At 42.1% G+C, this 12367-nt stretch overlaps 1 protein-coding gene and 2 long non-coding RNA genes across 3 annotated transcripts in view; all 3 read left to right on the top strand.

Annotated features, from left to right (window-relative positions):
* Positions 1-330: 330 nt before the first annotated feature.
* LOC122647329 lies at positions 331-596 on the top strand. The gene is made up of 2 exons (XR_006330851.1): positions 331-437; positions 538-596. It is a non-coding gene; the product is annotated as an uncharacterized LOC122647329 (long non-coding RNA).
* A 226-nt stretch (positions 597-822) lies between these two features.
* On the top strand, positions 823-1151 carry LOC122647326. Its single transcript, XR_006330850.1, has 3 exons — positions 823-864; positions 952-990; positions 1121-1151. It is a non-coding gene; the product is annotated as an uncharacterized LOC122647326 (long non-coding RNA).
* A 2338-nt stretch (positions 1152-3489) lies between these two features.
* The window catches only part of LOC122647327 (ascorbate transporter, chloroplastic-like), a 62083-nt gene continuing 53205 nt past the window's right edge, over positions 3490-12367 (top strand). The window contains exon 1 of the mRNA XM_043840749.1: positions 3490-3659. Coding sequence (XP_043696684.1) covers positions 3605-3659 — 55 coding nt within the window. The 5' untranslated portion in view covers positions 3490-3604. The remainder of the gene's footprint in view (positions 3660-12367) is intronic.

The raw sequence follows: 12367 nt of genomic DNA, 5'->3' as shown, positions 1-12367 counted from the left end.
CATTAAGGCACTCTGTATAGAATCATATAAAAGTGCGTAAATTTATACAAGCAGGTGATGAGGTTTCCATATTTTATTTCCAAGTAGTTTCTCTTATATCCTCACATAGTTTTTTATTATCTTCTCTCTCCTGCTTTGAATATGTGGGCCCCATGTGGATGATGCCTTCTTCAGTACAACCATTGGTGTGATGTACAGATTCCTCCCCATGCTGGCATCACGGGGAACCCTCTCCCATCATTTTATTGTTCTGCAATTTGAGTGAAGTAAAATAAACTGGAAAAACTATTATCTGTTTTCAGAAATGCTGTGTGTGTGTGTGGTATGAGTGTGAAATTTCTGCTGAGTTACAGGCTATTCCAGATCTGATAATTGGCAATTATAGTGATGGGAATCTCGTTGCATCATTATTGGCTTATAAGCTTGGAGTCACACAGGTCTTTATCATCATCTGATTGCATGTTTATGCATACCATTGTTAGTTAATCTATCAAGAACCATATTTTGCTTTAAAAATTTTGAATGGTTTATGTACAGTGTACAATTGCACATGCATTGGAGAAAACAAAATATCCAGATTCAGACATATATTGGAAGAAATACGAGGACAAGTACCATTTCTTGTGCCATTTTACTGCTGATATACTTGCCAATCTAACCGTTTTATATGGCTACACATGCAATCTGTCTAGCCCAGCCCCAATGACCCAAACCCAGCCACCGTCATACCCAATGTGTCTAGGCCTAGCCTGCGCCCAGATGCGCTCCCAGACAAAGAAAGTGCACCCTTTCTTTTATCTTACTCTAACTTCTCTCTATTTAGATGCTCTTTTGATCCTTTCCTCATGTTGGATGAGTTCTTTGGTAGGTTTCTTCTTCTCCCCCTTTTTATGGCTCTTACTTTTAAAATGCATAATTTTTACTTAGTTCTTGTCTTGCTTGCTTTTGTAGTTACTGCTCCTGCTGGATTCCCAGACCATCCTTATAGAGGTATGAGAGTCTTACCAATTGGTCCAAATGCACTTTTTTGCACTTTAAATTTTAATTTTTTATGGTTCCTTTTTACACTCTTTTGTCTCTTCTTTATTTTCTAAAACTAATTTAGGTTGTATCCTTTCAGGTTTTGAGACAGTTACATGTTGGAGGTTTGTGTTTATATAAATTCTCGAGTTACAAACTTAAATAACAAGTTGATCTTTTGGGTGATGAGTGCTGGTAGTGGGATAACAATTCAATTTAGTTCTTTTTCAACTTTTAAAAGTACATTAAAAAATCTTATAGTCCCCGGATCCAAAATTCAATCCCAAACTCAAAGGATTGAGCCCAACTATCAAGAATTGCGAAAGAAGGACCATTAAGACAATAGAAGAAGATGGAGTTGAAGTCAGAGTTATTGCTGGGGAAGCAATGGGTGTCCGTTCTCCAGTATATAACCGAACACCGGCATTGTATCTTGATTTCACCCTGAAACTAGGAGCCGAATGGCATCAAAGTATCCCACAGTATCATACGTCAGATTTTATTTTGTTTTTGTACCTTAATCATGATATTTTTAGCTAACATTTGAATCATCCCATTTAATAGGACATTGTGTATGATCATATTTTTATTTTGTTTTATCTCTCTCTCTCTCTTAACATATTGGCACACGTGGGTATGCATGTGTGAGTTTACTAGGTTTAGTAAACAGATAAAATATTTGATTTCCCCCATGTGGATGATACTTTTGTTTTTATTTCAACTTTGACTTGAATTTTTGACTGCATGTGGACTTTGAAAGAAATAGATTAAAATTTTTGTACTCTTTCCGATTAAGTGTAGTGGCATAGATACCAGCATAATAAGCAAGTAGGGGTTTTTGTTGGCACATATATCTTGCTGGTTAATAGCATTTTTCTTTTCTTGATTTCACAAGTATTAAATGTGGGTCTTTAGCTCAATTGGCAGAGTACTTGGGGTGTGAGAATTACTCCATACTTCAAGAGGATGGTGGTTCAAATCCACTAAGTCCCTTATCAGTATTTTCATTTAAACTTCAATCGTAGTGTCATGAGAATTGGTATTTGATGATGTAGAGAACCCAATTTACAAAATTGTGTCTCCAACTTGTTTATCTTTTACCATAGGTTCTCTGTTATTTTATAAGTCTTACCTCTTATTTTTCTATAGGATGCCTTTGTTATATATTGGTTGTGCTATCCCTCATAAACTCTTTTTTAATGAACTTTATAGATTATTAATCTGTATCGTACCCTTATAACTCTCTTTCTCTCTCTTCATGCAAATTATTTGACCTTATTTGGTTCAATTGTTGTGAAATTGTAGACTGTTAAAATATCTAGAAAGAATTGGAGAATTATATCGTATTAGAACACTAAGTATCTCAATCAATAAATAGTTAAAAAGGTTAGCTAATTTCTCTTCTACTAAACTACATTGGCCCATTTTAAGAATACAGTCTTCAATGGATACAAAATCTTGATGATATTTTAAATGCTCTAATCTCGTGTTAACTCAATCACCATTTCTTTCTCTTAAGTCTGTAAAATCAATTGCTAAAAACGACAAAGCTATCTACCACTGCTCCTTCAGTGTGTATTTATTAGTATTCATTTATACTATTCTGTCTCTCATTTTTTATACCATAATGTTTTATGATATGCATAAATATTTATTGAAAAAATGTCGAGTACTAGATATTATTTTGCACATTGAGAAAATCTCATTATCTTATGAAACCAAAATAATTTGCTCTCCAAACACTTAACAAATGCTTACACGTGCATTTGCACGTGTATTTTTACTAATATATATATATATATATATATATATACTTATTAAAAGAGTAAATCTGAGGTACATTTGGATTTTGTGCACGGTAAGGCATAGTGTAAGACCATGCAAAGAACCGTTGGATGGGAATGAGGGTCTATGGTGCACCCCCTTTATATCCATCTGACGGCTATGTGCATGGACACAATCCCACAACCTTTTGCCTTTTTTTATTTTTTTTTTCACAAATTGTTTTCGGGTATTTACGTGGACAGAATATAAAACCGATACTTCCGAAGAGAGACTGGAAGTCAGTAGAGTAAGCAGTAAGCAGCACATGTGATTTAAACGAAGGAGAACGAACGCCTCTTATTTTAACCCTTTTCTCGTGACGTTGAAGGCTTGAAGGGTCCTTCAAATTTCCGATAAAACCATCTTATTTCCCCCTATATTACGGATTGAACCAGGATCTTTTCCCAATATTTTATTGAAATTTGAAAAAGCTCTGGTGCACACGGAATTTTCCGTCTTCAATAAGGAAGATGAAATGCCACGTGTCAAAAACGCGACCCTCCTTCAGACTCGGTGTCTAAAAACCAGTCTTGGATTTGGGTTTTTTTTCCCGCTTTGGGAGAAGCCCATTGATTTGCATGAAAGGAATTTCTGTTATCCTTTCTCGATCTTCTCTCTGACAGTAGCACAGGAGAGTGAATGAAGTGAGAAGCTTATGGTGTACATAACCTTGTAAACTGAATAATCCTTTTTCCGGTCTTCAAATGGTCGTTTAACTTCGCCTTAGTATTGAAGTGTTGTGGTTGTAGTCGCCGGACTAATGGCCGTCGGTGCCGTTATTTCGAGCCATAATTTCGGTTATTTTCTTGGTTCAGGTATCAATCTTCCAATACTATTTCAGATATTATTTCCAATATTTTGTTTTTGGCTTGGGGATTAGCGGTCTGAGCTGGATTTTGTTCCCTCATTTTGAGTTTTTCTTTGATTATGCTTATTCCGATTGGTGTTTTACTTTAAATTGTTCTCTTTGAATTCGAATTGAATTTGTGGATGCATGGGTTTGGTTGTTGTTTTAGTTTTGATCTTTCTCCACAGGAGGAGAGAAGTGCAGTTATAGGAACTCTGTATTGTTTTAAATAATTTGAATTGATTTGCTATCTGCATGCAGTTACTTTTGTTGAATTTTATGCCTAAAGCTGTCCACTGTGTTGCAAGGAGTTTGATCGAAGTGTATTGACCGTCATTTAGTCGCTGGGAGTGTAGTGCTCTGTGGAGGACTCTGTATAATTTTAGTCATGACATCTGTTTACTTCATTGGTTTATTCTTGTCTATGAACTAAGCAGTTCCTTTGTAGACTTAGTAGTTTGAAATAGTTAAACATGGCAATCAGCAGAGGATTCAGTGCATGTCCAAACTACAACTGGTCAACGTTCCATACACAAACAAAAACAGGTTGGGGGTGGGGGGAAGTGTTGCATCGAGAAATCTCCACGGATTATCTTCCGGCGTAGCGGCCTGCACAGAGGAATAGAGAAGATACCAGAGAGCCGGTTTGCACCAACGGGGGGGTTCTTTGATGCCTAAGTTAGATCTCTCTAAGCAACTATTGAGAATAATTCAGATGGTTTGTTCATAGTTATACCTGAGTATATATAGAGTTTGTTGCTGGTTGAGGCGGTGAGAGAGAGAGTCCCAACTTACTTAGGCTTTATCTTTGGCAAGGGAATCAACAGTAGAGTTCCTTTAGGAGTGTGATTCTTGGTTCGCAGGGATTCGGAGATGCCTTTTCTGATAGTTTCCTTAAAAAGGTAAGTTGTCACGAGGAGAGGTACTTCGTGCTGATGTGGCGTGTTGTGTCGTTTTTAGTAGGTTCGTTATCGGGGTAGACTGTAGGGGTAACATAATACCCTTTGGTTATTGTGGGGCCATGATCCTTTGATTGCATGGCATAATTCTATTGGAAGGTTATATTTAGGTATAACATAAGCCCCCCACTCCATCAGAGCTGATAGGGTTTGTTGGAGTAAGTGTGCGAGGCGCCAGTGTCATTAGCTGAATGGCTTTGCTGTCGTCACTTTCACCTTAGTGGGTTTGTCATTATTCCTGACCGAATGGCTTTGTCTGCACTCTCGACCGAGTGATTTGATCACGCCCTTGACCGAGTGGCTTCGCCTATACTCTCAACCGAGTGGTTTGATCATGCCTTCGACTGAGCTGCTTCGCTTACACTCTCGGCCGGACGGGTTTTGGCGATGCTCTCAAGTAAGAAACTGGTTTCATCGTTTCCTGGAGGTATGCTTTTTTGGTATTCGTAGAGAGTTGGCAGTCTAGATGTCCTCATATTATGGTGAGATGTGTCGTGGGCCCTGGCTGACAGTCTAGATGTTATAGGGTCATGATTCTTGTCGTATCAACACCGTCAAAGCCGCCGAGATGGGGTCTTGTGCCATGCTGGCCCTACCGGTACGTGCCACATCCTCGGGTGCACTGCCCGGTGTGAGGAGACGAAAGGATGTTTTTAAAAAACTTTTTGAACTTTGATTTTCTATGCGTGTGCTTATTCATTTCGTGGATGTGAATTTCGCGGAGCATTTATAGCTCCATTCCATATTTCTCCTGTGTTTCTTGCCTTTTTAAACTTTCTCTTCCTTCAACGCTTTCTTCTTCTGAGTTTTTGTGCTCTTGGAGTGTTCCTTGTTGTGTTTGTCTTCTTCGTGTTAGGGCTCTTCTAGGTGGGAGTCAGGCTTTCTGCGTTGTTCTTCTCTCTCTGTCTCTTTTCTTTTTTCAGTTTCTGTATTTCACTTTGTTTTTCCTTACTGTAAATGGCTTCTGCCTCGTCCTCTTCTTCTTCTTCTTCACATCGGGTTCTTAATGTGAACTGTCCCCTTCCGACCACTGTATTGGCTTCTGCCAATCAGTTGTTGTACCCTGGTGAGGGTTTAATCCTTAACAGAAACCCAGAGGTTGAGATTCCTGACTATAGGAGTCTCTTGACCCCCTCCAGGGGCGTCGCAGCTTCAGGGTGGGCAATTGCGGCTATGCCCAGTGTTGGAAGGGGTATAGGCACTGCCTTTCCTGTTGGTTGGGCGGCCTTGGAATATCCTTGCTTTTTGACTGAGGAGGTCTTGCAACATTGCAAGAATGAGTATCATATTCCTGCTGATGTCGTTTTTAGGCTTCCCGTGTCTGGGGAGTAAGGGAGTTTGCCTGTACCCCACCCGAGGGTGAACTTTGCATATGTACAAATGTTTTGTCCGGGGGTTTAGGTTCCCCATGTGCAGTGCTGTTTGGGGTTTTATAAAAGAGTTGTTGGATCACTATTAGGTGGCTCCCACCCAACTTATTCCCAATTCCTGGAGAAGTGTTCTAGGGTTTATGGCGTTTTGTATAGATTTAGGCCGTCCCCTATCTCTCTTCCTTTTTCGTCATCTCTACCATCTTCAGAGCCAATGGGCGAAGGGGTGGTACAGCTTTAGCTAGTGTCCCAAGGTCAATCTTGTAAAAGGGTGGGATTCGTTGGTTAAGGGGTGAAAGAACCATTATTTTTTTGTTTCTGGTTTAGAGGATCTCCCGCTGGGAACGTTTGGTGTCAACCTTCGATCAAGGAGGTGAATGCTAAGGTTGTCCTTAGTGATGAAGATTCCGAGACCCTTCGCTTGATAGAGGCGTCCCAGCCATTCGATGTTGGTAAACTGACTGAGGGTCACTTATACTGTCTAGACCTTAGTCTTGGTGAGTTCCCAGTTGGTCAGCTTATTGTGTTGTCTTGGCCCGAGTTTGTTGACTAGTTCTTTATTATTGTAGTGGCATTCAACGACGGTGATGTCGAAGCTGCTTTGATTAGACACCGTGCTAGCCATTCTCCCCAAGTTGTCCCTGTTATGGGTTCTAGTCAGACCGCCCAGGTAAATGCCCATGCACTGCCTAAGTCCGGGCAGTCTAAAAAGAGGAAGGGGGCAAATGAGTCATCTCAGAGGAATGTTCATGCTGCCATGAATGCCAACTTGGCCCCTCACCTTCTTGCACGGTCTTGGAGACTCCCGTTGGAGACCTTCCCAACGTCGTCTCCCGCTTTGAGGTGGAGGTAATTTCTTCTCGGGGTGACTTGGACATCAACCCTGTTGAGTTACCTCTCGTCCGGCAAGAGATCGGTTTGCTTACGGCCCTACCTGCCGATGAAGGTGTCTCAGGTACTCGCGTTCCTGTTTCTGAGGATGGGGGGAATGATCAGCTTTTTATTGCTCCCACTGTTCTTGACTAGGGCTTACTGTGGAGGACGTCTTTGAGCATGGTGGGGGTGTGGCTATGAGGTGGACCAAAGGGTGTGTTCTGCCGTTTGATTGGCAAAATCTAAAAGAGAAAAGCCTCCAAACTAGAACTGATTGGGGGAGGGTTTATACTGCGTGGGTTAGTTTTCTATCCTTTATCCTCCCATCTTCAGTTCTGTGTTTGCCTTTCTTGATTTCTTATTTTTGTTGCAGCTTACGACTACAATCTCTCACGCCTTCGATCTGCTCGATGGTTTCGACGTTAGCTATGCTGCGTTGATGCAGGATATGGAGGACCTAAAAGGTTCTCTTACCAAGGCTGAGCACGAGAGGGATATAGCATGTGCTGACTTGGCCGCTTCTGAGCTAGAGAGGAAGAAACTGGAGGAGCAAATCAAGTTCGTCTCCGAGCGGCTTGTTACAGAGGAATCCTATGCCAAGGGGTTGGAATCTGACTTGGCTAGGGAGGAATGTAAGTCAAGGGAGGCCGTGGCGGAGTTGGAGGAGCGCCAGGCAAGGGATGACGTGTAGAGGCATGTGAAGCGGCTTGAGGGACTATTGGCAGCCGCGGAGGAGACGAAGTCTGATATTGCCGCGTAGGCAGTGAAAGAGTACAAGAACTCTGAGGATTTCAAAGATGCCTGTGCAAATGCTGGGGTAGAGATGTACATCAAGGCTGGAGTACAATCGCGGGAGTATCTCTTGAAGTTGATCCCGGGTTTTCATTATAAGGGCTGCCGTGCCATGTGTACCAACTAGGTTTCTTCGCCCGGGGTTCAAGCAGAGGTAGGGGGAGACGACGTCCGGGATCCGGCTGCTCTAGGCGGGCGAATTGACAAGGTTGTTGAGACGGATGGCAGTGAACTTGTCCTCTTCGAAACCATGAACCCTAGGAATTTCCCGGATGTGACCCCAAAGGCGCTCTTGGCAGGATTCAACTTCATCTGATTCGATTTGAGGACTTGGAAGACTTCATCTAAATCATCGATGTGTCGCTCAGCCTTAACCCTTTTGACTAACATATCGTCGACGTAGACCTCCATGTTTCGTTGGATCTGATCCTTGAATATCTTGTTCACCGTCCTTTGATGGGTAGCTCCCGTGTTTTTCAGCCCGAACGACATCATTATATAGTAGTAATATTCTTTGTCCATCCGGAATGCTATGTAAGATTCGTCTTCCTTTTCTCATGAATATTTGGTTGTATCCAGAATACGCGTCCATGAAGCTTAACATCTCGTGACCTGCCGTTGCATCTATTAGTAGGTCAATGCGCGATAGGGGATACTTGTCCTTCGGGCAAGCCTTATTAAGATCCGTATAGTATACGCACATCCGCCATTTGCCATTCGACTTGGGGACCATTACGATATTTGCTAGCCAGGTTGGAAACTGCTCTTGTCTTATGAGACCGGATCGGCTAAGCTTGTCTACTTGATAGCCGCTTGCCGATCGGCTGCAAAGTTCCTTCTTTTTTGCTGCACGAGTTTTTTCATGGGGTCGACGTAAAGAGCATGCTCAACAATGTGTCTGGGGATGCCACAACTGCTTGTTTCTTGCTGCTCCATGTAGTTAAATTTCCTCCAACAAATGTGCAATATCCAGAGGTTGACTTCCTATCATCTGGACTTCCTGCCCAATCTACATCAATGTAGGTTTCTATCCGAAGATGACTAGGTGGAGAATACAAGACTCCTTTTCCAGGAGATGACTTCAGGTACCAAAGTATTCTGTATGCAGCCTCCAAGTGAGAAGAGTGAGGATCATGCATGTATTGACTCACAACGCTTACAGCAAATGTAATATCCGATCGGGTATGTGAAAGATATATCAACCAGCCAACTAATCTCTGGTAGCTACCTTTATCCACCGGGTCACCTTCCTTACTCTTCAAATGTGTGTTGGGCTCAAGAGGAGTATTTGCCGGTTTACAGCGAAGCATCCCTGTCTCACTCAATAAATCTAGGGTATATTTTCTTTGGGAAGAGATATGCCCTTGGCTGAATAGGCAACCTCAATCCCTAAGAAGTACCTTAACCGGCCCAAATCTTTGACTTCAAATTCGGTGCCCAAATAAGTCTTTAGCTTCTGGATTTTCTGTGCATTGCTGCCCGTGATAACTATGTCATCAACATAGACAATCAAAATTGTCACTTGCTGTCCCATTCTTTTAACAAACAAACTATGGTCAGCATTGCTCTATTTATAACCATAAGCAATCATAGCCTTATGGAACCGGCCAAACCAAGCCCTTGGTGACTGCTTCAAACCATACAGAGCTTTCTTCAACTTGCATACCTTTCCCTGTGTATTTGGGGAAGTAAAACCATGAGGTATCTCCATGTAAACATCTTCCTCTAGGTCTCCATGCAGGAAGGCATTCTTCACATCAAGTTGTTGGAGTTCCCAACCTTTATTCACAGCACAAGAGATGATGGCTTGTACGGTATTCATCTTTGCTACAGGGGCAAAGGTTTCTTGATAGTCAATTCCTTGGGTTTGATTAAACCCTTTGGCAACTAGTCTTGCTTTATATCTTTCCACTGAGCCATCAGCCTTGTGTTTCACAACAAATACCCATTTGCAACCAACGGGTTTCTTCCCTGGTGGAGGATTCACTAAATCCCAGGTCTGGTTCTTCTCAAGGGCAAGCATTTCTTCGTTCATTGCATCCTTCCATTTCTGTTCAGCTATTGCTTCCTGCCAATTGTTAGGGATGGAAACAGAGGATAAAGAAGATACAAAGGCATAGAAAGTAGGTGAGAGAGTTGTATGACACAAAGTTGGAAATAGGATGTTGTGTACAACTCCTCTTTGGTTTTCGAATAGTAATAGGTAGATCGAGGCTGGGATCAGGAGGAAGCTTACCAAAAATATGACTAGGAGCAGGACTTGCAGGAACAGATGTCAATTGAGTAGGAGCAGTGGTGGTGGTCTCTTTGTACCGTGGGCCATGTAACAGAAAATCAGTTCCCCGAGAGTAAGTCTGTCTGTTGTTCTCCCCTGGATCGGTTGCTGCTCAGTCTGCACTTCTTGTTCCTGACTTGTAACTCCATCTTCCAACTTAATAGGGACATCCTCTATTGTAGGAATCTCAATATCCAGAGGAGCAATCAACGGGACCTCTTAGCCACTTAGAATTTCCCCCTGTAGAGGTGCCGGCTGTTTAAAGTAAGCTTTAGATTCTTGGAACACAACATCCATAGTGACGAACACTTTCCGTGTAGGAGGATGATAGCATCTATACCCCTTTCGGGTAGCAGAGTAACCAAGAAAAACACATCGTAGCCCTTTAGGATCAAACTTGTCGTGTACATGGTGATTTCGGGCAAACACAACACAACCAAAGACCTTGGGAGGCACCGCAAACGTGGATTTCCTAAACAAAACGTCCAATGGGCAGCGGCCATCTAATACTCGGGATGGAAGCTGATTGATAAGATAAGCAGCTGTAAGGATAGCATCACCCCAGAAACGCACCGGAATAGCCATGGTAAACATGAGAGAATGTGCAACTTCCAAAAGATATTTGTTCTTGCGTTCAGCCACTCCATTTTGGACTGGAGTGTCAACACAAGAAGTTTGATGTATGATTCTATAGCTGACCAAGTATGAGAGAAAGGCACCATCCATATATTCTTTTCCATTATCAGAGTGGAGAATCTTCACTTTGGCATCGAACTGGGTCTAGACCATTTTGTGGAAAAGAGCGAAACATGTGAATACATCACTTTTGCTATGCATCAAGTACACCCAAGTCGTCCGGCTAAAACAATCAATAAAAGTTACAAACCATCGAAACCCAGAGGTAGAAACACATTGGGCAGGGCCCTACACATCAGAATGTATCAAACCAAATGGAGTCAAACTTCTATTATTTGAAATAGGAAAAATACTTTGAGTTTGCTTGCCAAAGTATAAGCATCATAAGAAAAATTATGTCTATTACACCGTTTCACCAAGCTAGGAAATAAAGGAGATAAAACACCAATCGGTGGATGACCCAAACGAGGATGCCAATTATTCAAATAAAAAAGTGCAGAATCAAAATCAGAAGATGTAGTCTGAAATGTCAATGCTGCCCGGGAACTATCAAGCACGTACAGACTACCAACCACATTACCACATGCAATCGTACTGTTCATTGCCAAGTCCTGAAACAAACAATGGTTGGGAAAGAAGGTTGCTTTGCAGTTTAAGTCATTGGTTAAGCTACCAATGGAAAGCAAATTAGTAGTAAATTTTGGGACATGCAACACAGAGGAAAGACTCAGAGAGAAGGTGCATTGCACAGTTCCCTTTCCCGAGATAGGAGAAAGAGACCCATCAGCAACACGAACCTTATTATGACCAGATAAAGGAAAATATTTGGAAAAAAGAGAGGAAGAACCTGTCATATGGTTGGTTTCCCCTGAGTCAATTACCCAAGAATCGGGCATGACCGAGGTGCAATTCTCACCAAATGAAATTCCTGTGGAAGAAGGTGTAGTGGGGTTGGTAGGCAGTGACATAGTCGAGGCAACCATGGAAGGCTATACAGATGCCGAAGAAGATGTGTCCAAGCGATTTACCATATCCCGTAGACTTTGTAATTCAGCTACCACTTGCGAAAGAGATTTATCAGGCTGGTGCAGTAGTTGCCTGATGAGCATGGGTGTGACTATGACTGGACCGATTGGAACCACCCTTCCCACGTCCGCAAGTATCCCAGGGCGGCCATGAAGCTTCCAACATCGGTCCTTGGTGTGCCAGTCCTTCCCATAGTGATCGCATTTAATAGGAGGGCGATCACTAGATGTCCGATCAGATGTAGCAGAACGGGAAGAATTCCCATGGGAAGACTGTGAACCGGAAACAAGTGCCGACCGTTCCTGAGTAACAGGATGAACCATGGCTGTACGCCGGCTGTCCTCAGCCGAAAGAATTGCATAGGCTTGCTCCAGAGTTGGAAGTGTTAGAGTTGATAGTAAATATGTATCAGGGGTAGTTCAGGAACTAGACTTCTAACTAGTTCCCTTATTATGTATTTTTAACTTTTTATGTCTTTTTACCTTTTACCTCCCTAGGGAGGTGATTGTAATACTTTTAGTAATTCTATTTGAGCAATATAGGTGGGTTGGAGAAGTCTCTCTAACACACACAACTTTCAACCGTAACTCTCTCTTCTTCCCTCTCTTGTCTCCTTCTTCTCTAACATCTTCCTTCCTTCTCCATTGTTTCCCTAATCTGAAACTCATCTTGGTATCAGAGCAGGTTGGTTTGAGAGTCGTATTTGGTTGCTCTTCTCTATTCTTTTCTTCTCTTTGGAATCCTA

Source organism: Telopea speciosissima, unplaced genomic scaffold (genome assembly GCF_018873765.1).
Source record: "Telopea speciosissima isolate NSW1024214 ecotype Mountain lineage unplaced genomic scaffold, Tspe_v1 Tspe_v1.0025, whole genome shotgun sequence".
Taxonomy (NCBI): domain Eukaryota; kingdom Viridiplantae; phylum Streptophyta; class Magnoliopsida; order Proteales; family Proteaceae; genus Telopea; species Telopea speciosissima.
This window is presented reverse-complemented; position numbering and strand designations above follow the sequence as displayed.